Here is a 26,780-nt window from a genome sequence, read left to right as displayed (position 1 = left end):
GCCAGACATCTCATGATAGAGAGACACTAAAGGAAGTTACACAGCATCAGAAAGAAAAGTTTCGTTCAGGTAGCATCCATTTCCTCCACCAAAAAATGTACTTTTCTTCAATTCCACAGTATTCAGCATATATTTTGGAGTGGATTTAAATCCAAACCTGAATCTGGTGTTGGGACAGTCTGATTATAAAATAACACCTGCTATTTAGTGAATGCTTAGCAAGAAGCTTGTTTTGTAAGTGTGTTCTCTTCTCTTCACCTCTGTAACACCACCAGTGAATATTCTTGGCTTTTCCAGAAACACAAATAAATGTGTATTTGTGAAAAGATTATCATGGCACTTGTAAAACACTTTCTAAAATTAAAATAGCTATCTGAAGGCTTGCAATATTTTTAAATAATCTTTATTACTTTTGGTCTCAGTTTACACAATGAGATGTGCACTAAACAAATGAAAGTTGATTAATGTATTTTAACGGATTTTCATTAAAGAAACTTTGAGCTCATACCACAGGTAATTCTGAAATCCCATGAGATTTAGTGGCATAGTTTCATTTCCTTCAGTTATCCAGCTACAGCAGCAGGCTACTGCAGTTAGTTAGCTTATGATATTTGCATGTTTTGTTGGTTTTATTTTAAGAGGAAGAGAAATAAAATTCCATAATATGTTTTATTTATTTCCTGAGGACTTTCACTTACACAAGTAGGCACTAAACATTTGAAATTTACTTTCCAGAACACAACAGTAAAAAACTTAAGAGTTTGGCTTAGTTTCAATTAAAACAGTAAAAACTGATCCTGTAAACATTTCCATAGGAGGTAGGATACATACATTTGACAATCTGTCAAATATGAGAAAGTAAACAGTTACTCTGTGGTCCTAATAAATAATGAGCAACACAGGCATTAAATAAACATTTTTTATATATATAAAAAAAGATATAAGTGAAAGACTAAAATAGCATTTTTAATAAATTAGGAATAGATGTAGTAATTTCTTTACAACTTATTCTTGTGTGCAAGAATCACTGGTTCTTTCTGCTTACCCTGAATTTCTGACTGAAAAGCTGTAATGGTAAGAACAATCCTGAGAGATTCACAAGCAAGACCCAATCTAAATATAGCTATTTTTTGTGTGTGAAGGGCTGATAATATCACTAAAATGGGTCCTTTAATATGTAATACTTTTATCTTCCACCAGCTTGGAAGGGGATTATCATCATAGCCTTAATGTCAGGGGTTGGAAAGTAAGCTTAGGGCACAGACATGCCTCTCCCAGTTAGGTTCCTCCAGCAGCTGCTCCCATGAAGACAGTGTTGATTGGTGGTAAAGATGGCACCATATCTCTGCTTGCTGAGGCATGGACCTCCAGATTTTCCTGGGAAGGGAACTGACCAGATGTTCCGTACATACACTGTGAAGAAGATGTGGTTTGCAAGCTTGAAGCTGTGGGAAAAAAAGATACCATCATTGCAAGTTTTCAATTTATTGAATTTAACAGAAATCACAATCCAGTTTCATTTGATGGAAACTCCTGTCTACCACGCACATCATCTGAAGAACAGAAATGTCTGATCTTCTGTGCAAGATTACTGTGCAAGCAGTAGGAAGATGCAATCTTGTGTAGCAATAAAGTGTCCTAGTTTATATTTTCCATGTAACCCTTTTTGGAATGTGAGACCAAACTGAGATGCTATTTGTTTAAAGCATATACCAAAACAAGCCCTTCAGGATTGGGTATTTCTGCCTGAAATTCACTGTCAGTGGGAGCTTTGCCTAATACACACAGTTATTGAAGTATAGGATGCAGGACCAGAGCACAGGAAGTATATACTGAGACACCCCTGACCCAGGACTCATTTGATCTGTTTGACAGTGAGGATGTCCAAGAGACCCTAGAAAAGCCCAGTCTGCTATTAGTTTACTTAATAATTAGAAAGTGCTTCCTAATACATATTTTTATGCAATTCAGGCCAATCATTCCGATCCTTGTGGACAATGGATCATAGACCTCCTTATGGAAGCAAATTTATTAAACTCAGTTTTAAGGAAAACATACCTTATATATTGTGTATGTGAGCTACAATTTAATACTCAGCATTTGTTAGGATGCCAAAAATTCATAGCTGCTCCTCAATTATTGGCTATACTTACACATAGGGGTCCGGCAGACAATTGAAGGTGAGGACTCTGTGTAGTATGAGCCTGTTTGTTTTCTTCTGCTGTCATCCAAGATATTCAGTGGATCATGTATATCACTGTAGGATGGCAGTGGCCGAATGCTGCTGACACTGCTGATTACAGAAACATGTTGGTCCACCATTGTTCCAAGTCTGTGAGATTCTGAATAATTTATGCTGTTGCCATAATATCCTAATTGAAGATTGGAAAAAACAAAAGATGAATGAAATTACTGCTAGCATATGAGCCAGTGACAACCTTGGAAAAGCAGTACTTTTTACTGGATGAAGCCCTTCACAATAAGATTACTTATGTACACCCACAGCCTGGGAAAATAAGCAGCATATGTAAGGACTGACCCAAAAGAGAGGTGCTAACAAGGAAACCAAAAGATGGTAATGCCTTCATTACAGAAAATTGCTCTTTCCTTCCAGGTTCAAAATCAAACATAGCCTGCAATCAGTGGCCTTAAGAGACACCTTTGGGGAGTCCTATCCACAAAGTTCAGTGCTTCCTTCTGAAGCTTACAACCAAGGAAAGCATACATGGGAAGAAAATCTGCAGGATAGTATGTACTCACTGCATAGACAAATCCAGATTAAAGTAATATTTCCACTGTGTCTTTCCTCCAGAAGAGGGAGGTGTTTTGCTGACTGTATCTCTGAAGCAGTGATTTTACATTTGAATTATGAGAAATGAAAGGGACAAAGTCCCAAACTATTGCTAATGCATATTTTTATACTTCTTTTCACCCCGTCACTAGAATGGTCCATTATGCTGGTTGCAGGGGTAAGTTATCTTGTGTCTGCTCTGTTTCATAGCAAATGTTTTGGGGGCTTTTCAAGAGACTGTTAAACCACAAGGTCATTCTGGTTTTGCTTCCTTTGTGCAAGATACGGTGATGATACCAAAGGAAGATTAGCATAAGGCAGCAGATACATTTGAGGTCACCAGAGGAAAATAAGCCTTTAAGTAGCTTACTAAGTTGCTTTACAATCTCTATGTGTTATCAGAGAAGTGGAAAACAGGAATGTATAAATAAAAGCTGAAATACATCTTCCAGAGAAAAAAAGGCAGGGGAAAAAGTGTTTTCCTCCAGCAATGAAAGAGAAACAAAAGGAAAAAGAAAATATGTAATAATACCGTTGGAAGCATTAGCAGGATAAGCTGTTCCTGGACATGTAGATACCGAGTTGTTCAAAAAATTGAAACTCCCGGTATTCAGAAACTGCATATTGTGTGTGTCCTGAGACATGCCAGATGGACCATAGCTGGAAGGGGATCTGGCATTGTAGGGAGACACAGCACAACTGTTGCTGAAGTAGTCTCTGGAGAACTGCTGTTCACTCAAGGCATTGAATCGGCTGGGCTCTGCTCTGTGGTCGTAGACTCCTGAAGTGGAATGGGCCTGTGTCCTGAACATAGCCTGGTAATTGGAATTGTTTCCATAATAATTCTGATTAGTCTGTGACAAAGTCTGATAAAGGGGTTCTGAGTAGGAAGAGCACTGTGAATGTGTTGATAACATGGGACCTATGCTGGGAGGTCTCACAGCCATTGGCCCCTGGTTGATAACACTTCCTCGGCTGACCATGGCTGGTGAAATGGGTGGAGTCATGAGGTGACCAGTGCTTTGAGACAGCTCCATTTGATCTGGAATAAATAAACATTAGCCGTGATTAGTGTCCATACCTCAGTACTGCTGTTAAGACACAAACCCTCTAATGAAGTGCAGATTAACATTTGAAACTTTTACAAAAGATATGCACTGGCCTCCACCTATATAATTCACAGCTTCTACTTCATGGCTTCAGGCTACAAATCTTCCTCCTTTCATTCTCCAGCTTCGAGGTGCCACATTCAGTGGGAATTTCCAACAGTTACAATCCTTATGTGCTCCAGGTTTACTGTTAATTCTCTTCTCACGAGAACCTCACCAAGGCCAGAGTCCTAAGATAGTTTTACTGTTTTTCCAAGGGGAACTATTACTGGCAGGGTAATTACAATTGCTGACTTCTGTAAATCACCACAGAAGGTGAGCTCATGAAATGTTTACTAGAGGTCTTCATAAATGTGTGTGGTCATTGCTCCTCCTACAGCAACATGTTACCTCAAACTCAAAGACCAACAGGCAGATTAGGGAAGGAGAAGAGTTGATACACACCTGCCAGCTGCATACTCTCCCCATCTCCTGTGGTGAAGGGGTTCAGCCCGGAAGATGCACTGCTGGGCTGGCCAGCTGACAAGGACACGTAGGTTTGCTCTCCAAGGCACTCGTTTTTGACTGAAGTGTCACTGGGCAGAGGAGCAGCTTTGTTGCGATTTGCTAGGAAGCAAGAGCTTGGTGATGCAGTGAAGGTGGCTTTGCTTGCATCTGGAAGGGCAAATGAAAACCTTGTTGGCTGTTATGTATCCTCACCACACATAAATTCTGTATGTATCATTTTTCCTGACCACAGATCCACATCATGCAGTATCAGCTCCTTACTGAAGCTATCATAGTGAAGGTATGAATCAGATTTATTCCCTTGAAGTAAATGTCAACAATGAAGTCAAGTAAAGAGCATTAAGAGTGAATCAGGATCAACATTTCATCCTAAAGAATTAACAATGCTAACTTTAGAATGCTTGAACTCTCTTCATATTGATTTCTAAAGAAAAGCATTTGCAATACTCCAGAACTCTTCAGCTTTTTGCAGACTATTGATAAAGTCAGTTTTGCTGTTCTTCAGAGGAAACCATGATTTTACAATTTTCAAGTTTCAAGTACTTCATGTCAACACATAAGGATAAGGCAACTGTCACACAGGCCAAGTTTTTCTCCTTTTTCAGCCTCTCTCCCCTGGAGGCTGAATTGAAAGTGCAGCATCTACTGTCAGAGAAATTCTATGCACATTTCTTGCAGCAAAGTGCAGATTTAGAGTAACAACAACCAAAAAGTTACGGATTGACTGCCAGTGCTAATGCTAATGCAAAACAATTCTGCAAGTTTCTGAAGTTTCAATGGATTTTTAAGGATTTGCTGGGACCATAACTTGATCCGAATCAAACTTCATTCTTTTTATAGCAAAGGACCTGGAACATATAATTTTAAACTGTCTAACTCTGAAGAAGCCTGGTAGATGCAAAATGTTAAGGATACTGTTTTCAAATAATTTTATATCTCTTCCATAATACTAATATTCATTATATCATTATATACCACATTATCATTATATATATCACATTATATATAATATATCACATTATCATAATACTAATATTTAATAATACTTCAGATGCATGGTAAATAGGGTTCCAAACTTGGGTTCCAACATTGAAGGGATATTTGCACTTTGGTAACATTTAATAGATTCCTAGTTCAAGCTGTAATTACATATTTAAGATGTGGGGAGAAACTGAATTAGGAATTCCTGCCCTTTCTGCTACTTATACCTCTTTTCACACCTCAGTTCATAGCACTTCAGATGCACCTACAAGTTTTTGCTGCATCCAAGATAATTTCAGTGATCCTTAGTATTGACATTCCAACAAAATGTTATGAAGTGAACAGTGGTAGGAAGGTGGGAATGAATTGCTGAGTGACTGGTCACAAACTTTACAGATGAATTTGTTTCAGACAATGTTGCACATAACGACACCTTCAGGAGAACACAGTAAACTTGCTTCAGCTTAAACAAATACATAAATTTTGAAACATAGCAGTACATGCAAAAGAACCAAGCTCTAGCTACCTAAATTCTTCATGTATTTGTCCAGTAGATTCTGGAGTTCTTGTTCTTTGTCATTGTTGAACTGTGTCTCCATTGCAAGCAGGATGTACTCATCTAGCAACATGCGGATCAAATGAAAAGAACCTTTTGGAGGAGAAAGAGAGAGAGAGTAGCTGAGTTATCTCTGTGACCATCTCTCACCACTCCACAAGAAGCCAGTGAAACAAACAAATAATTGTGGACTTTAAATGACCTGGTAAGACCAACAAGGAATAGTGCCTTACTCCTAGCTCTAATCTCTCTTTGCACTGGCCCACCTAGCTCAATTGTTTACTGTCCTGTAGGCTATTTGACCACTAATTACATCAAAGAAAAATACTGATGAAAGTGAGACATGCTTTATACTTGAAGAGAGCACACAGTGGAACTAGATAAGGCTGAAGTTTGCTAGAATGCCTCTGCTCTATTTCTGTTTGCCTTGTACTAAATAACCAGACAATAACTGGTAAAGTCTTTGACCTTATTTCAAGGATATATCACATTAAAAAATGTATGTGTCCCTACAGCCATTTCAAATATCCTTTGAATTTTAGATAACAAAGTACCTATCACTAAACATATGAAATTACATACTAGAGTTTCTTTCACTTGTTCTGCTATCTTCTCTCTTATATAAGGTTCTGAGTGTTCCCAAAAATGTAAAATTCCTAAAGATGCATGTATGAGCTTTGATTTTTAAAAGCCACAACCACTTTTAAATTGATCATCTTCTGATTCCAGAATTGTGTGGTGACTGCCAAATTCCTTTTTTTTAAATTAAAATATACCATGAACAAGAACTTATATACAACAGTAATTTTTTTACCAAACTGATCCACAGGTAAAACCAGTAATTTATTTTGTCTCTTATACTGAGATGTGCAGTCATTGCCATATTAGAACAAACAAAGTTTCTAGCACTTAAATGTCAAAGCAGTATCAAAACAGCAATTCAAAAGAAAAATACCTTTTAAAAATAAACCTGGGATACAGATGACCAGCAAAATATTACTAGCATTTACTGTGAAATATTAGTTTGAAAAATACATCACACAGTATTTGTGGCTTTGACCAAAGAATTTTTAGATTAGGATGGGTTCCTCAGCACAGGAAATGGTAGAAAGCTGCCAAGTGCTTAACTTATATGTACAAAATATGAGTGGTTTTATAAAGCTCGGGTACCAAAACTTGATGCGTTGTTTAGAGTTAGGTTATGCATCACTCGAGCACCAAAAAAGCTCCATTTCAGAAGGAAGTCTTGAGCTCTCTTCTTTAATGACCTCCCATTTTGCTTGCTTGCCTGAAAGAGAACAGTAAAGTACTGTTAAGTATACTCACTTGCTTTCTGCCAATAGGAGAGATGAACTGAATATCCTTGAGAGTTCAAGGAGTCTTTGACTCAGGCTGATGTGGCAGAGTGAATCAAGCTGCCTGATTCAAGCTATCTCCTTGCTGTGTGACCTAACTTGGTAAATGAGAGCAGCCTTCACTCTTTCCAGTGCAGTCATAGAATGTTGTCTGTCAAGGTTGGGTGAAGCAAACTGCTTACTGCTTGGGCCCTGATGATAAATGACTCCATATTCTAGTATGAAAGGTGCCAAGGAAGGTAGGAAGGAAAGAAGGAAGATCCCACCCTCTTGCGCTGCTATTTCATAAAAACAGGGAATATAAATTAGTCTTTGTACTTAAATTTAATCTGTATAATAGTCGTCAGAATTTCCCTTATAGGTATGTTACTATCATGATGATCAAAGTGATGCTTTTTATACTGCATATTTCATACAGTCACTTTGCTCTGGCAGTGATTTGTTTGTGTGGTAACATATGCCCCGTTAGTTTCTCAAACAGCAAGCAGAAAGAAGCTGTTGTGTGGGTTTGACAGTAGCCACACTTAAGCATGAACTGAAGGCAGACAGCAGTGGAAGGATTACATGTTCTGTAAATGATTAGCTTCTGCTCAAGTTGATCTAGCTTCATATCAAAACTTGTTGGTACTTCTTCCCATAAGTATAGGAAAACAATGCTAGGAACATCTTGTTCTAATGGTTTACAGTAATAGAGTCACAAATTGGGTAAATATCTTTTACTTACCTATAAGTAAAAGTCCTTTCTTTTGTTCTGAGCTGTAGTTTATTAATCCCTACACAACTACAAGCATATAAAATACTTGTGATGAAAATACATCTTGGTAATTGGAGGTGGGCAATTTGATGGTGGAATCCCATCAAAACCATCAATTACTGTGTTAAGCACCTTACAAAGCTACAAAACTGTATCTTCCACCCTGAAATGTAGAAGTCCTTCAGGAGGCTAGCTACTTATGAATCCACCTGCTGCAGGAACTTGTACCACACACAGTACCACCCAAATGCCACGGAAGAGAGATTGCTTCTCTAAGAAACAGCTTTTGCTCTCCTTACTCAGAGCAATCCCCTGCAATTCTGCAGGCACACATAAGATGGAAGGGTTTCTGTCACATACAATTTGTGAAAGTGCTGACTTTAGTGTTTTAGCTACAATACTTCTTAGTTTGTCACACACATAAGACTGCTCAGCATGATTAATCTGAACTAATATGATCGGAATCTCGGTCACCAAATGACAAACTTCTCTGTCACAGTAAGGCAATAGGAGCAGAGGTGAAAATTCCTTGGGGAAAATCAGTGTGACTGCATAAGGAGTAAGGGGAGTAGGATTTGTCTGGAGTCAGGCAGAACATTTGAAAGGTACCTTGATAACCCTTTGCTCAACCACAGTATCCAACCATTCAATAAAAGATTCCACAGTGGCATTCTTCTTTAGAAGGTCCTTCAGTTCTTGGAACACTGTAATAGAGTCATCTACCATGTAAAAAGGAGAACATATCATGGCACTCTACTCTGAACACGAGAAAAAGCCACTCACCAGCCATATGACAATATTGTAGCATGGAAAGGAAAATAAAGAATTAGAGCAGTGAAGAAATAAGTAATTTCCCAGCAAAGCAAGCACACACACATCCATCACACACATGTATTTTAATTACTTAAGCATTACAATGATACAGATTGCAAGACAATGAAGTTTTATAAGAAAATAAAAGCAAAAGATTATTGTATTTTCCATTCCTTTGTAGAGTCAGTCATGAAAACCTTTCTAATACTACATTTACTAGTAAAGCTTTCTCTGTAATATGGCAGATTTGCAGTGTCTTATGTTTCCTTCATACCTTACAAGTTTCTCACTATAGGATATAATTTCCTCAATTCTCATTTTCAAAAAAACTGCATGAATAACCAGTTATTTCTCTTGTTCTTTTCTTTTTTAAGCAGTATGAAAGAAGACAAAGAATAAAATAAAAAATGACTACACAAAAAAAGTAGGAAAGAGGCAACTCAAATGAAAATGTGAATGAAATTGTGAATTATTAAAGAGAACAAACGTTCATAATCAAAGTAATAATATTTACAGGACAACACATTCTTATTCCTTTCAAGAAACTCTGAACAACATGACTCCTATGACAAAGTTCTCTTTTTAATAGAGAAAATGGCTATACCTATTTTTCAACAATGTATATGAAAATGAACTACCTCAAAATTTATAGGTCACTCTATTCTGTGCATGAAAATAGCTGCTACACTAAATAGAAAATTACATCTATTTTTAAAGTTCAACTTTCAGAAGAAAATAAGATTAAATAAAAAAAATAAACCAGTTTGAATATCCATTTTATTAAGCCATAATGAAATGATATTTTGGACAAATCTTTCAAGAACTGATCTGTGCAATATCCCCATATAATTAGGACCAAGTTCCAAAAGAGGTTTTCAACTGATGTAAATGAATTTTTCAACAACCATTTAAAGTTATCTAGCTGGGATGACTTTCCAGCACAAGCTTCTGTTCTCGTAGGACATGCTAGGGCAACCAATTGGTTTTCCTAACCTCCTGAAGTTTATGGTGAACTAGATTAGAGAATGCAGAGTCCACGAGTGCCCTGTCTCAGTCAGTCCAAGTAGACTGGTGTGGCACAGAATGAAAGAATTAATTACTTTTAATGGTCCAAATATATCACCATGGACTTACATTCACTGTAGGCTTCCCCATCAGAGTCTGTGCTGCCTGAAACTGCAAGAAGGGCCTGAGAACCAATACTATTCAAATCAACTTTTTCAATATCTGACACCATGGAATTCACCACATGCTGATCAAAAAGAGCTGGTCGAGCAATCTGCAAGAGAAAGCAAGGTAAAATACTGAGATCCTGTTGTGGTTTTGCCCCAGCTGGCACTGCACCACACAGCCACTCAACTGCTCTCTACCCTGCCAAGGGATGCGGGAGAGAATTAAAAGAGTACAAGTAAGAAAACTTGTTGGTTAGGTTAAAAACAGTTTAATAATGTTTTAAAAGACAGAAAAAAAATAATAACAACAACAACAATAATAATTTAAAAGTTTAAAAGAAACACCAAAAAACAACAGAGAAAACTACAGTCCAGCAAAGAACAGTGATGCAAATGAAAACACCTGCTCACCACCAAATGACCAATGCTGAGCCAGGTCCCTGAAAAGTGGTCCCCTGCCAACATTTCCACAGTTTTATTGTTGATCTGTGGTATGGAATATCCCTGTGACTAGCTGGGGCCAGCTGACCCAGCTATGTCCCCTGACAAACTTCTGTGCCCCTCCAACTTACTTGCTGGCAGTGTGGTGTAAGAAGCAGAAAAGACCTCGGGTGTGTGTAAACACTGTTCAGTAGCAACTAAAATAGCCCTGAATTGTCAATAGTTCCCAGTACAAATCCAAAATTTAGACACATACTATGATGAATAACATTAACTCTATCACAGCCAAAACCAGTACAGGCCCACACCTCGGGATCACCCAAAAAACTGCTCAGAGAAGAATCTTATTATGTTTAATTTTATTGTCATGGCTGGGTTTATCACAGCTCCAATGAGATAATGTTTCCCTTTCATTAGACTCCTGATGCTCTTCTAATGTGCCTTCCTATCAGATTACCTTCACAACATCACCCATATGCTGCTTTTGTATTTATGAAAGAGAAAATCAAGTCAAGATGAATGTGTGGTGTGTTTACAGTTACTCATGAGGACTACCACCTCAAAGCCCTAGCATGGAAGGAAGTTCCTCAAAAGGCATTGTATCCTTTTGGGTAATCTATAAAACCATCACACAGAGGTGACTCTTAACTGCAGATACCTGTATTCTGATGACATAGCCTTGGAGTCTTCAACTACCTGTCATTCCCTCATTCTTTCTTCTTACTCAAAACTCAAACAGAAATAGAACAACATGGACAAGACAGTGAATCTTTGCTAGGCAAGAAGAATCATCTGTTATTTTCCAATTTGGCACTAAACAAAACACACATATATTCCACTTGATCATTTCATTGGAAAAAGTTCCTGTGATGACACTTCATTATAACCATGGTCTTTGCTCTCTTTTCTGGTATATAAGATTGCAGTTCTGGTCAAATCTATTTATGGTCACTTTCTAATTTCATGGTTAAAACTACAAGATTTAAGGCTTTCAAGGCTGAAGGTCAACCCTGAAAAAATAATGCATTGTATCTCATAGCCAGAAGGGTACATTGAATACAACTGACACGTTTTTGAATGTATAATCTTATTCTGTTTACCTGTGCCAGGTGTAGGAATGATGTCTGTCGTTTCAGGGAGGAAACAAATCTTCGTGCAATAGGTAATTTTTTATCTATCAGGCTTTCCGGTAGATTTTCCAAAGAGGAAGCAACCCACTGTTCCCAGTTTTTTGCAAAACTTCTTATATCTGCCAGTAAACTATAAGGGAAACAAAAAGTGATTTAGAGAATCACCGATAAAAATTTGCATTAGTTAAAATAATTTTGTTTCAATCTATGGCTAACAGACTTCTCAAAATATCTAGAAATTCCTCCTCAGGTGTTACCAGAAGAAACAGGAAATGACCAATCATTGATCTATATATTGACTGCATATTGATACATAACTTCTCTGGAAAAAAACTGTGGGCAAATTGGGACACTAAAATGCTATCTAATATTTTAAGGCTGTTCTACAGCTGGCCTCAGAACTGGTGCTATTTTGCCATACATAGTTTACTGTTCTAAAAATGAGCATAAATACTGTGAGGAAATTTCTCTAGAATACAGAATTACTGGTATTTATCTAGTGGAATATACCTACAAATTAGAATGTATCATGATTATTTTCAAATACCTACCTTTCTGGCATTTCTTGCATTGTTGCAGGGATGAGTACATCTGTAAGAACCTTCAAAAAGTTAACAGAAAATGACATCATGCTTCCACTGGTCATTTATTCATTCATCATGTCTGTCTTGTCTACTTAGATAGCAAAGTGATAAGTACAGAAAAGTTACACAGAATATAGCCATTCAACCTATTGTCCAGATAATTATATGCCTGGATTTTTCCAATCACTATTAGACAGGAACATATGAGATATTTATATACTTACTCTGCACCAATTGTATATTTTCTTTTATATCTTCACAGCAGTAAAATGAGAAAAAAAACCAAACAAGATATGCTATTCCCCATGTCTTAGAGTAGGGAAATCCATAGAAGTGAGATGCATGAACACTTTGTTTTTTCTAGCATCACCAAGTCTCTGTAAAGCAGATACTCAAGCATCCCCCAAGTCCTTGAAAGCTGTTGACTCGTTCTACCACACTGGACGTGACACTGCAGGCATTCAGTTTAGCCACAGAGTTCCCTGTTGCTACGTGTGGTGTGGAGCAGTTTTGGAAAAAACCTGTGCCTTCTGGCATGACATCTAAGGAATGTTACTGTGCAGGACAAAGTTGTTAGACAATATTCCAGAAATCTCCTTTCTCTGTTAATGTAAAAAGTTTGATAACAATCCAATGTAATTCCTTCTTTCTTCTGTCAGTTGTGATGTAAAGAATATCTAACATGATTATAGATAAGAAATAGTGAGAGACAAAGAAGAGGCACAATAGCAAATTTATGAACTTTTGAGAAAGTTGGTCTTAATCTATAATTTAATGCTCCTCTAGCATTAATCTATCATAAATAAAGTTAATATTAAATCTATTGAGATAACACATTTAGAGCAGGAAAAACCTCATAAACTCAGGGTACATTATAACCTCTACAAGTAAATGAGGCTTAATGACCCATCTCCTGGGTAGTAATTATGATTCTTGATGCTAATTACCTTTGCTTTACTATTCTACCTAAAACCTTACTTTACAGCTTTATATGCTTCTAAGTAATACATATTTTCTTTTCTGGATTTCTCATCATATTTTTATACAGTAAAGAAAGACAGATTACAATAAGGCATCAGAACTAAAAAGTTTCAAGTCTTTTGATTTGACTGGTTGGTGTTTACTATTAAGCCAATAGTTATTTCTTCTCATCATCACTATGTGATGTGAAATCTGTCAGACATTCATATGAGAATCCTTTTCTACTTCTATGGCACATCCTATCGGGGCAACTTAAAGTACTTTGCATCTACTAAATAATCATCTGATCTGACTTTTCAGATTAAAACCTCAGGAAACTTAGGTGGCATTACTTTGTTGTTTCCCTAGCGCTCTGTAAGTTATTCCTGACCATGTAACACTCCTAAGGGTCACTTAGTTTCAACTATTTATGTGGTCATGCCATGAGTTAGATCAAAGATCTCATATGGTATAAAATCTCTGTAGAACAAGTATTCCTTACTTTTTCTTAAACAATTTAGAACAATTTAGAATGTATCAGTTTTCCTGGTAGATCTAGCAGCACAGGAACAGAAATGAAAGACAGCCAACAGGAGGGGCAACTTAACCCAGCACTGTTCCAGTTTGGTAACATGAAACCATGGCCATGAAACCATGATCAGACTAGCACGTGGAATCAGCGATGTGCCACAGACTCTCCTACTGGGTAGAAATCTTTTCAGTGAAAACAAGGCTTCAGTTTTCATCCAGGATTACCTTAGCCTTGTCAGTGAGCACATGAGCATTTCTTTTTGCTACATTCAAGCAAGTAGGTCAGGGTTTCCCTGTTACTGTGCTGCCCAGTCACACATCAGGTTTTCAGCTGAGCTGAGACTGGAGTTTAGCTCTTAGAGGTGCCCATTTTATTTCTTTATTTCAATAATCTCCTTGCTGTTTTACAGCAGAAAGCAGTCATGGCACCCTGTCATTCTATCTTCTTACAGATGCAGAAGCTCTACAGTGGGTGAGATTATTCACGTAGCTTAATGCTTAACTTACCTTATATAGTATTGAGTCACAGACACAGAAAATGTCAATGATGATGGGATTTTCAAGCAAAGGAAGAAGATGGTCAGGCATTCCTTGCCAAAAGTGTAATAGGAAATGCTGAATCTAAAGAAATAGGAATCAGATTCATAGATATAAATTAAGCTTTCTTGGCTTCCCATGCATATGTACCAAGTGTGTGTGTTCAAACAACCTTACCTCTTCAAAGTTTCCATTAATTGCATTGTCAAGGACACACTGACAGTGTGTTTTGTACATCATGATAAGAGTATCTACCTGTTTTGGAAGAAAGAAATATTAAATATTAAAGAGTTTCTTAACTCTTTCCTTTACTGCTACAGTGGTCTAAATTTCTGCCTTGTGTAGCTAGTATTTAATCACATAATATAAACTGTATTGCAATGGATATTTACAAACAGGCAGCCTGTATATCTAGAAGTGATGAGGACATCACTCATCACTAGTTTTATCAACAGCTTCATGTCATTATTATACAAGCATTATTAAAGTAATTGTTTAAATCAAGCACTCATGCTGTGGTCAGACAGTAGCATCTGAGCCCATATACACTGTGAAAATGTGGATAGTAAAGTAAGGCAATATCTAGATCAGTCAGTCAGATGGTAAAGTAAAAATTCACCTTTCTGAAGCTAAGATTAATCCCAAAGAGCAGTGCAAGTTAATCATTAGGCTACTATAGGCGTCTATGAGTGTTCTGAAACATCATCTAGTTGGACAAATGAGAAAATAGCTGCCAGTCATTTGGTCAAAGTTTAATCACTGCCTCACATGAACTGAACTCTTAAAAGCAGAACTCCCTTTCATCTCATCTGAAATGGAGTGTTCTCTTATTTAAAAAAAAACAAACAAACAAACAAAAAAGAAAGTAGTGATTTTTAAAAATTGGAGCAAATTATAAGACAATAAATATACAAACTATTTTAAGGAAGGAAAAGTGCTAGCAAAACCATTCTTATGGTCCTGAATCACAGAAGGTTTGTCACAGCTTATGAATTTCTATCAGATTTTGAATGAACCTGGTGCCATCTTATTACAGTAGGTTCAGGATGCAGATTTCTTTGAAAATAAACCTTTCTGACTTTCAGAGATGCTTCTCTAACTATGTACCTTTGAAAAGCAATAGCAGGGTTTGAAACTGAAGAACATTTTAAAGAATTGTTTTTGAAAGGAGTTGATGAAATATAAAGGTCAGGTAAGTTCTCTCCAGAAACATTAAATCCAGGAATTACCCATCTATTTTAGTAATTATGGACTCTCCAGACATCTGAGTTGCAAGCAACTCCTTAAGAGTTTAATGCAGGAGTCAAACTTCATGTACAGGCTGCCTTCAACAGTACCTAAATATCTTACTTTCAATAACCTTTGGTCAGATAAGCTGAAGGAGAGAAAAGGGAGTATGAAAAGAAAATAAGAATTAAGAGAACAAGAGACAAGGAAAGAACAGCAAGGAAAGAGAACGCAGGAGACACAGAAATTCATTTTTCCGACAGTCTCCTCATAACTTGGTAAGCCTGTCCCCAAACAGTGATGCACAATGCTGCTGAGCCAAAAATGAAGAGAGAATGAATTGCAAGTTTTTCTCCATTGTTGGAGCAGTAAAAATCAGTTTGTTTATACTGCTGTGTTGGGTCTTCAAGGAACCTCAAACATTTGTCAGATTTAAATTTAACGAGAACGCTTTCTATATGAGAGATATCACTTCACTGATGGAGACTATAGCAGCAGGTGGTACACTGCTGAGTATACCAGTTCTGGGGCTTTCTTCTGGAAAGGCAAGATTTCCAGCTAAGATGGCTCCTCTCCTTTAGTTTCTCGCTACAGGAATCCTAGGCTTCACTACTTTCTCAGAACAAGTTTAGGAGGAGGGGCTTGCAAAAAAAAAAAAGTTTTAAAGCACTGTGTCTCAAACCAGTCACCATTATCACCTGCGCTGAAGACTAAATTGAAAAGTTCAAAGGATTTCTAGCACAATGTAGCAGCTTGTAAGGTGACAATCAACAACACAGACGTAACACACTGGCAAAGAGTCAGACATAAAACATAAGTGATACTTCCAACTGAAGAGTTACCCTTAGGATAAGTAATACCAAGTATTTATTTGAAGAATTATTTAAGTAATTTAAAAAAAACACGAACACATTCAGATTTTCAGTCACTTTTCAAACTATTAATGAAAGAGAATAAAATTCATCTATTTGTTGTGAATTATTTGTTCTGTTCTAATCAGAACAAAATTTACCTTAAATCCAAAGGCATTTGTAAAGAATACAACTCTCAGTTATTTGTTTATTTTGCTCTCCCCGTCTTACATACCATCAGTTTGTAAAATACTGGGTCAGTTAATAGGTAAATAATTCAACCACCTTTCCATTGGAAAGCCGGTTAATCGGTGTTAGTAAAGGTTTGCCCCCTCTATAAATCAGTCACCTCTGTTTGATTATGGACATTTCTGTCTCTTTCATGTCAATACCTCAAAGGCTAAGATATGAAGAAACATTCTGTGGCAAATTTTTGATCTCTAAGACAGAAGAGAAGGAGCTCACTTTTTACCTTGTCTTTAGAAAGGCACCCTTGAAGCAAAAGGTGTTGAGCACTTGGAAACTCTGGGAGGAGTGTTCCAGTTTTGGAACTTAGAGAATATTTACGAGTAAAACCACCCTGAAAGGGAAGGGACAAAACAGGAACATTGAAATAGCTAATACTGTTACATATGAAATCAAAACTTCATGCTAAACTTGTATATTATTTCATGAGTCTATTTGCATTCATATAATCCTTTAAAATATTTATGCTTATCCAGATCTGGACCCCAGCCGAGGAAGGTCATCAAATATGTGTCTATATCTAAACTCCACTGAGTACTCTTAAAGTCTCAAATGCTATGATTAAGGTGAAATCGTCACCCTCAAGAAAAGAAATGCAATCTGTGTTATGGTTCTGCCCTTAATGGCTGAACTGTAGTTATTCTCATAGGATTGCATTCAAATCTAAAGAAGACCATTTGGATGAAACCCTTAATTCTATTTTAGCCTGACCAGTCCCTACGTCAAGTCAGTGTGCAGAGCCACAAGCTGGCCTTCTGCATATTCCTGGGGGAAATCTTATGGAAATCTTATTACTTCTGTGCAGATTCCCTCTGAACTAATGACTGAAATTTATGATCTTGCATAAGGCATTTGAATGGAACTTGAAATGACCTTTTTGTACCCTTTTGCCTACAAGTAGATTTCACTGAAGTGGGAATGGTAGGTATATAGTGCAGCATACAGTGTAAAAGTGTGCAAATGAAACTATTTTTCTGTAAATGTTGACTCATTAATTGGAGGGCAGTTTTAAGTGAAATTTTCTCAAATACTGAATTCATAAAACCACAGTTGTAACTGACTTATTCAACATAAATATAGCCTTATTTTTATTGGGTGATATGTCTGAAAAAACAGGCAGCAAAAATCCAAAAGCATATATCATGTAAAGTAATTTTGCCTATACTATCTCCTGTTCAAACACATATAAAGCTCTTAGTAAAAGAAATTGTAGACATTTAGAAACATTACTACTTTTTCAGGTCAATACTTTTGTAGTGTTATAATTGCCTATCAGTATAAGGAGAGTATTTTTTTTAACAGGAGTAATCTTAATGATTTTATTATGCAATTACCCATGAAATATATTAAAAGCTCTGATTAAAAGAGAGCTGTTCATTTTAAAAAAGGCAGTGATGGTGGTGGGAGGTTTAAGAGAAGATAATCTGCATTTTTTTTTTTACCTTGCTAATGGACTTATATGACTGTACCTCAGTTCTAGGCTTAATATTTTAACCTGCTGCCACTTGCCCTTTCAATTTAATGCCATCTGTTTCTAATGGCCATTTAACATTAAGATAATGACAGTAATATTATCTGCCTAATTAACCATGCAGACTCTAATGGTGCACTAACTGGTTTAGATAAAAGAATTTGCTGATATCTCCCCCTACAGAGAGAATACTAGAAAATGTGATAAAACGTACCAGAAGTAAACAGTGTCCCTGGCACTCAATAAGTGTTCATTCAAATGCCATTTACTCAGTATATTTAGACAATCAGTGCTTTAACCTCTTTTCAATGTCTTTATGTTCCTACTGAGAATTACACCTTATGCAACTGTTGTAAATCTTTTTGGAATACCTAATTGCATGTACTTTCAAGCAAATGAGAAAGGACGTATCTATCACCTGTTCCCACTAATGAAAATATAACGCTTAAGTTTCAATACACTGAGATTATTATAATTCAGTTTGAAAGACTTTTTTTTCCTCTTAGTACCTGCTTGAATAATTTCAGACAATACTGAGCTGCACAATTAAGGACTCACAATGATGTGCCCTTTCTCATTTATTTCCACTGACTTATCTGTGAACATTTTTTCTGAGAGGGTAAAGGAACTTTGGGTCAAAAATAAGACAGATTTGTGGAATTGTTTCCAAGTCAGACTGGGAATGTCACATCTGAGATGGAAGACTTATGCCAAAGGAACCAGATATATTCCATCCCAAAACTCTGAACAAATGAATGCTTCAGTAGTGCTCATGAATATGTTGGGGATATCCCATGGCATAGCACTATCTTATTTTGATAAGATAGCAAATTATCTGAACAGGGAAAATGCAACAGATCTAATCTATCTGAACCTCACTAAAATACATGACGTGGTGTCACTATGGGAAATGATCAGTTATGCTGGTGAGAGTGGGGATTAGTAAAAGAATGTAAAAATATTTAAGAAACTGACTAGGTGAAATGCTAACAAGTTGTGTTGACAAGGAAACTACTGGATTGAAAAGGGATTGAAGTGCAAATTCCCATAGATCAGACTTGGGGCTGATTTGACTGAACATTTCATAGATTAAATTGGTTGACATGAGCTAATGAAATCATCAACAGAGGAAGACCAAGAGGTCATGTAGAAAGACATGGATGGCTTTGAGATAATGGTAATAAGGGGGATGAAAATCAATAGAGCAAAACTACACTCTCAGGGGCCAATAAAAATGTCTGCTATCAGCTAGGAGTTGCTTATCTGGAAATGAAAAAGGTGAAAGGCTTGCTGTGTATCAGTTGATCACAGAAGGTATATTTAGTCCAGTAAATTAAATGGTGTCAGGGAACATTCCCAGGCAATACTGGAACAGTATTACTCAGAATGGCCTCTGGCATTATTTTGGTCCATGCCAATTAACAGTATCCCAAACAGCTCCAGTCATATTTAAACATGTATTGCACATTAAAGACATTTCTCCATGGCAGTGTGGCAGAGATGTCCCTATGTCCTTTTGCAGGTTTAGTAGTTTAATAATATCGATGCAGGATATTCTATGCCAGTTGAACTCAGTACCAAATAAAAATACTGTAAGCAACCTTTAACCTTTAATGAACAATAATCCATAATTTTCTACTACAAATATGACAAGAATGACAGTGACTATACCATAGTATACAGTAGTAAAAATACAGACTACTTATGGGGGGCTGGAGAACAAAAACTAACAAACCATATCCAGTTCATCAGAAGGGATATTTCCAATAGGAATTGGAAACATACCATTTACAAGACTTTATGATTTATTTTACTCTAAAGATATTCAATAACAAGTATGGTGGAAGGTTATAAGGCTGATAAGAAGTTACTCAAAGCTGCTATTTGTCCCATCCAGCAAGCAAAAGCAGCAAAAAGACATAACAAAATGTCCTGAAGAGCAAAAAATAAAGGCAATACTGACTAGGAGGCATCAATTTCAGTTTATTTTTAAAAAAATAAAAATCTTTTCAGCTTCCTGTGAGACATACAAGATTTTGAAAAAGCCCTCTTGCAAAAGCAACATGTAAAAAAAATAAAGCTAGAGTTTGATCCTTTGCTTAAATACGGTTATGGGTAACTGGATTGCAATGGAAACCCTAAAAGATGTTTTCCAATCTTGTTTTTCCTTGTAGATTTAGAGGAGCAAATACTCAGCTTTGTTAAAAAGGGTTATGCAGTCAAATATTTAATGAAAAATAATGTTGCAATTTTCAAAGAAATAAATGTGAAGGAAACCACAGGTCACATAATATTTGTATTATAACAGAAGTAAAAGGAAACAGCACTTACCTCATTCTTTAGCTTGCTTCCAGAGAACCTTTGAAAGTAAACACTTTTGATTATTTTTTCTTAGGCAGAACATTTGTAGAGATTATATATATATGTATGATCTATTAGGAAAATTATCACATTTTTCCAAATGCTATTACAGGTTTTAAAGGTTTTTTTATTTTTTTTTTCCTTAACTTCTTCTGCTGATTTTCAAATACCTGGGGATAACAGGAAACCTGCTGATGTCTTATAAAACATGAAGATTAAGACCACTGACTAAACACTAAAGTATAAAATCCAGTTTCACGTTTTTGTTTGAATTTTTGCCACTTCACAAACAGCAAAAGGGTAGCATATGTGCAAGTCCATAATGTCTTTATAAGGAAATACAAGCAGTTTTTGACAGAGCTGAGTAAACAGAGAGTAGAAAAAGTATATATATATATAATTTACATTTCTTGGAAAAATTAGGATATCATAGTGATTTCCCATTCTTTTTTACTACAGTACTATTTTGATGCAGTGAAATACATTTCTGAGATAAAATATTCCTTAACTGGCAAAAATGTGTTGCAGTATAGTGAATGTCCTACTAAGAGTCCAGTTGAGAGATTCCAAATGAAGTCACTGGACTATCAGACAACCCCTCGGTGCAGAAACCAGAAAGAGCATTTTAAATTATAACTACTAAAGTAGAGAATGTGTAATAGTAGTGATTCTAATGGATCAGTATAATGATAAATGTTGTTTGATTATTGTTATTTCCTGTACCACTAGCTGCCAGCTGATAAGATACTGTGGGCAATATGAAGTCTCATAATTATTAGTGGCAATATCCTTGTTTCCTGCTGTTGAGATGCTCTCTGGCTGTTTCCTGCTCTCTAAGATGCTCTCAGAAATCCAGAGGCTGAGCAGTTGTGGAATTCCACCTGCCCAGGCCTGGCACAGGTGTCTGACAGTTCCCACCACATGATAATCCAGCATATGTTACCTAGACAGTTCCCTTGTGTGTTGATAGTTAAGTATAAATGAAGGGATCACTCAGCTGATTACAATGTGGATCTAATTAACTTCAAAGCTAGATGTATTTGTTTTGGACTACGGGTTTCCACATGTTCAGCAAAATGTACACTGCATGTACAGCAAAAATGTGAGGCAGCATCTGCTAGCACTGCTCTTCCAGAGCCTCAACAACTAGAAGAGACATAAAGGACAGATTTATGGATCACTATCTGCTGCAGCCAGGAACTGGGAGTTTTGAATCCCTACACTGCCTGATTCTTTCATTATCCAGAAGCTTTTCCTTAACCCTAGGCTACTGCATCATTCTCTTCACACAGAAAAATCCAGCAACTGTGATTGGCCAGACTGTGCAAAATGAGCATCTGAGCTTCTGCTTTATTTCAGTTAAACTGCTGGACCCTGAAAATTCAACATCCCATACAGGACAGCACAGGTTTTAACACAAAGAAAAGGTTCCTAATTAGTGAATCAAGTGAGTAGTCCTGAAAATCTTAGAGATATCTATGCCATCATTATGTGAGTGTATACTTTCAGAAATCCAGCCCTGGGGAATTTTGCAGAACCTCCACTTTCTCTGCACTCATTGCTACTAGATTGTGCCTGCCTTACATAAAGCCAAGGAGTAAGAATTATTATATTCCTTTAAATTAAAATAACTGTCTTTTAGTCAAGAAAATTAACAATTTATTCAAGATAATTCTGTATTATGAAAGAAAAATACACTGTGTACCATCAACACCTCTACAGTTCTGGATACACACCAGACAAAGAAATAGAATATTCTAATCTATTACACCCTAAGTATTGCTTAGGAGTATTGTGGAGAGAACCCTTCCTTTTTAAGCATCATTGGCAGTGTTACGCTTACATTTTACACTTGTCTTATTGTTTGCAAAAGGTCTCTTTGGATATAACCTAAATCTGCCACCAGTCAAATTTTCTATATGTGATTATAAACTCATTTATTCCTTTCCTTTCTCAGAGTCCCACTTATCCAGGTATACTGCCACAGACAATGAAAGCCGTCATTCAAGCCATATGTGAACAGAGACATTTGTTTTACGAACTATTAATCTTTGGCAAACCAACAGGCAGCTATCGTAACGTATTGATCCTGCTAGCTGTCCCTTAAATAAATATAATTAGAGCTTCCTGGGTTAGGTTTAAACTGATATTAGCTAGTCAAAGGACCTGTAAATATTAATCTACACTGACCCCTCCCTCCTGCCCCACAGGTGCCAGCTTCACACCATTCTCCAGACGTTTCATAATGGAAAGCTGTCCTGGGGAAAGAACCCATAGAGTGACACACAGGCAAACAAAATTAGACAAGTGTTCTGGAAATGGGATTTTGCTCCCTCATACAAACTTGAACAAATGTTCTGCTGCTAAAAGCTGACAGCTCTACACTGACTATGATGGGGTCAAACTGGAAGACAGTAGCAAAATACAAAACATCAACCTTTTAAACACTGAGATAACCAGCAATTCTAGTTCCGGTAGAAACAAAAATTAGAGTCCTATATATGCCTTTCTAAGGGAAGATTATAGTTAAGCCTTCACTGATTAAGTCTCAGAAGTTATTTTACCTGGTTAAGCCCTTTCCAGAATACACAGAATGGTAATATGCGCTGCTTTCTTTAATGCCAATTCCATAATAGTGATACCTGCAGAAAAAGAAAAAAAAAGAAAAAAAAAGAAGCATTTATGAGTGACATTATAATCATACAGTATACCAAGCTGTCAAATTAAAAGTAAAGAAAGATGTCAGACTGACTTTAAATGCTTTCCGAAAACTTTTCTAAACAGGGTCTAAGAATTCCTTTCACTGACACGGAACAAAATCTAGTCCCGCAGAAAAGAGTATTGTCATGATTTGATCCAAAATTCAAGGGTTAAAATTCAAATACTTTCTCTCTTACTAGAAGAATGTAGCTAGAACAGAAAACCCAGAAACATGTAACATCTCTTTTCCCTAATATGCCTTCTGCTTCAGTTCATTTGTTTGAAGGGGTGCTGGGTTTGATCTATCAGGTTCATTTTATCTCACTTGCCACATTCAGACAGTCCCTCAGACCCTTTCTCAGTTGCAAATAGCTTGCCAGTGCACTTTATAACTCAGTGCTCAGTCTCCTATGATTAATAATGGTATGTCATTCATTCATTCTTCTGTCAGGTCATAGGCTGACTAACTCTAAATTACTAAGTCATTTAGGCACTTCTCATCCATATTTGTCTCCCCTGTTGCTCTCCTGGAGATTACTGCTCCCAAATAGAGACTGAAAAAGGAAACATGTCGATTGCTCAGGCTTTGCAGTGCTCACACCCAGCACCTTAACCAAAGACACCAAAGATGCAAAAAATATTAGGTTGGTGCTAAGAAAACTGGCTGTGCAGTAGCTACTTACTGCTTTCCACTGATTTTACTACAAAATAAGTGACCTCTGAGAGAAGGGCAGGAGAGCAAGCTGGGGGCAGCTCTTTCCTTACCAGTCTTAGCAAAGTTTGCTTGACTTCATCTATCAAAGTTGATAGGCCCTGTCTTATAAATTCCACTCAACAGACTTAAAAACTGATTGTGTTAAACCAAATTTGTCTAAGAATGTTATGGATAGAATAGAAAGGTTAATTTGTTTTTACTAAAATTATCTTCAAAGTACCATGGCAGCTGGTTTAACTGAGCTGCTTCAAAGCAGCACTTTCCAACACACTGCACTGATTTCACTGAAACTCCCCAAAAGCTTCAAGAAATACATTCTTAAGACACAAAGCCCCAGTAAATAGTTCATAGAACAAATTAACAAAAGTGTTAGTCTCATCTCGTCTCATCTCTGCTGTTCCTGGTGATGACTGTTAAAAGAAAAAAAAAAATCACAGTATTTTGTTTGTTCTTGTATGGAACTGTCACAGGTAAGAACAAAACCCTCACGTGCTTTATATTTACAAAGCTGATTGAAGTCATTAGATACAAATTATGACTAAGAAAATGTTCATTAGGATGATCTATTTGCCTAGCCTAGGTAGCTTTGACAATCTCAGCTGAAATTGTTTTTCTGTTTCTGTTTCTGGACAGTCTGTTGTGTGCATTCAGGATTTTACAGCCAAGAAACATGACAGAAAGTGGCACCATCACTTTTACTGCTTTCCTGAAACTGGTGAGTCTCCATAAAACTTCTAGTTCACTGTAGCACCTGTCAACCCCTAAGAAAGCCAAAAGCATCTCCCCTCTTTCTATACTGTGACACAAGAGATAATGAAAATACACATTATGGATTCTTTGAAATAAAGCATTTACTTAGTCTTTACATTGCAAAGGGTGTCCATTGAACAGGATGAAAAACAGAATAAAGTTGTGACTGCTTCTTTAACAATGTTATCTGCCCATTTGTCATTTGCCACGCAAGCAACCAGTTGCCCACATCTCATTCCAACAGTTTAAATCTCCCAGCTTCAATCACATGCCATTTTTTAGATTCTAAAATAAAAATTTTTACACTTTCACCATAAATTTGGCATTCCCTACAGTTAAGGTTGGTGTGGGCCAGAGGAAAGGAAGAGCATTACTTCTTTACAAAGTTATGATTCAATATCTAGATTATTCCACATCTAATTCAATATCAATACTTTTGGGCTAGGAACAGGAATTGCTATATGATTTAGATTCTCAAGTATCCAGTGGTAGGCAATATACTTGTTGCTGCTGAAATGTCCCAGGATATCAGAATTTATCACTGAGACATCTTGTTATGCAGAGAATAGATATTTTCAGCACATATTCTGTGTGTATTAAAGGCACAACAGGTATCATTCTGTTTTTCTTCACAAATGTGTAGCTGAATATTTACTACTAAGAAATACAGCTATCTATTCACAACACAGAAACTACTGAAAATAATAAAATTTTACTTTTCAAGCTCTGTCTGGCGCACTCCATAGAGTAATAAGATATGATTATTCTCTTACAAGCCATTATTTGAATAGCTTATTTTGGGCTCCCTGTAGAGAGTAGTAGACACACTAACAACATCTTTAACCTACATCTTCAAATGCCTTCCTTCTCTCTATGTGCATATTTATATGTGTATGTACAGTGTATTTGCATTTTATTATTTATTATTTGTTATGTGTGATTAACAAAATGTAATCGGTTACTATGAGGAATTTACTCTCAATTTTTGAAACAAACATTTTATAAAACAAGCTGAACTACTTTTCTCTTTTAATTTCATTGGTTTGTTGCAACATATGTTCCTACACTACTTGTAGCTCTGATTTTAGCACACACTGACACAAATGATAGCTGATAAGGAAATGATAGGCTTAAGCTGTTCAGGGACTTGCAATAACTTCTTATCACAAGGCCAGCTGCCATATCAGTTTTATTAACCCACTAAATCACTCCTAATAAATAAGATAATAGTTTTCAGACATGATGGATAAAAGCTAAGATTCATCATTGATCAAAGTCTACAAAGAAATTAAATTGTAACTTGACCTCAAACAGTCTTCCATGTGTATGGGCTGAGCAGTCTGTACGTTTTCCCAAATAGCTGCTTCAGGTGATTCATATTACTGTGAAAGTAACAGCTGACTTCTAGCATTGACCACGGTATGTTCAAAATTACCAATGCAAAAAAGGTGGATTCAGAACAGAGAACTGTTGCTCATGAAATACTAATGTGAGAGAGTAGTTTGCAGGATTTATGGCAATGCATCCGCTTTCACTCAGCAGAGTGAAAATAGAAAATTTTCCTTACTTTCAGCTATGTAGAATGATTAGCATGAGCATGAGAGATCAATGTATTTTATTAACAAAATTGTGACCAATGTGTTGGACCTTCTTGGCCAAATGTTTAAATTAATTTTAGTATTGACACTTTTGCACAAATGGGTTGTTGGATGTAAACACAGAGAAAGAGTGATTCTAACTTGAATTATAGGAATCATCAGACTCAGTTTTAAGTTTGTCCTTTGCCCTGAACTAGAGATGACAAATGTTGTTTGGGAACATAGGAGGAACTAGCATTTGTGTATCTCACACCTTACAACAGCAACTGTACTCCATACGTTAGTGCAGAAGCTTTTCCTCAAATCCAATTCATGCTCAGAGGTTGTCAGAAAGAGCTTGTTTCAGAGTGGGAGAAAAACAATTTCCACCACCTTGAAGATGACAGAAAAAGGAAAATCTTTTCTTTCTTCTGATCACAGCCAGGCTCTACCAATAGACTACCATGCATGCTTGCAGCATCCAGGAAGGCACTTTTTCCCAGGACATTAACTTTTCTCTAAATTTAAGAACAATTATTCCATTGGAGAAGAATTGTCTTCTTCCTTTTTATGTTTTTGCAACATCTGACTCTAAGAGTCCTGGACAATGATCAGAGCTCTGGGGCAATACTGTTTTATAAAACATCACTGCCAGGAATAG

The 26,780-nt window shown here is 36.6% G+C and overlaps 1 protein-coding gene across 1 annotated transcript in view; it reads right to left on the bottom strand.

Annotated features, from left to right (window-relative positions):
• Positions 1 to 1,278: 1,278 nt before the first annotated feature.
• The window catches only part of RFX6 (regulatory factor X6), a 32,086-nt gene continuing 6,584 nt past the window's right edge, over positions 1,279 to 26,780 (bottom strand). Inside the window, exons 5-19 of the mRNA XM_058836028.1 lie at positions 22,942 to 23,019; positions 20,348 to 20,375; positions 16,772 to 16,879; positions 14,399 to 14,476; positions 14,192 to 14,305; positions 12,161 to 12,210; positions 11,580 to 11,739; positions 10,001 to 10,145; positions 8,663 to 8,772; positions 7,115 to 7,232; positions 5,915 to 6,037; positions 4,345 to 4,554; positions 3,324 to 3,833; positions 2,154 to 2,372; positions 1,279 to 1,445 (exon numbers count right to left, since the gene is read on the bottom strand). Coding sequence (XP_058692011.1) covers positions 1,279 to 1,445; positions 2,154 to 2,372; positions 3,324 to 3,833; positions 4,345 to 4,554; positions 5,915 to 6,037; positions 7,115 to 7,232; positions 8,663 to 8,772; positions 10,001 to 10,145; positions 11,580 to 11,739; positions 12,161 to 12,210; positions 14,192 to 14,305; positions 14,399 to 14,476; positions 16,772 to 16,879; positions 20,348 to 20,375; positions 22,942 to 23,019 — 2,218 coding nt within the window. The remainder of the gene's footprint in view (positions 1,446 to 2,153; positions 2,373 to 3,323; positions 3,834 to 4,344; positions 4,555 to 5,914; positions 6,038 to 7,114; positions 7,233 to 8,662; positions 8,773 to 10,000; positions 10,146 to 11,579; positions 11,740 to 12,160; positions 12,211 to 14,191; positions 14,306 to 14,398; positions 14,477 to 16,771; positions 16,880 to 20,347; positions 20,376 to 22,941; positions 23,020 to 26,780) is intronic.

The sequence above is a fragment of the Poecile atricapillus genome, chromosome 3 (genome assembly GCF_030490865.1).
Source record: "Poecile atricapillus isolate bPoeAtr1 chromosome 3, bPoeAtr1.hap1, whole genome shotgun sequence".
Taxonomy (NCBI): domain Eukaryota; kingdom Metazoa; phylum Chordata; class Aves; order Passeriformes; family Paridae; genus Poecile; species Poecile atricapillus.
Note: the sequence above shows the minus strand (reverse complement) of the source record. Positions and strands in the feature narration are given on the sequence as shown.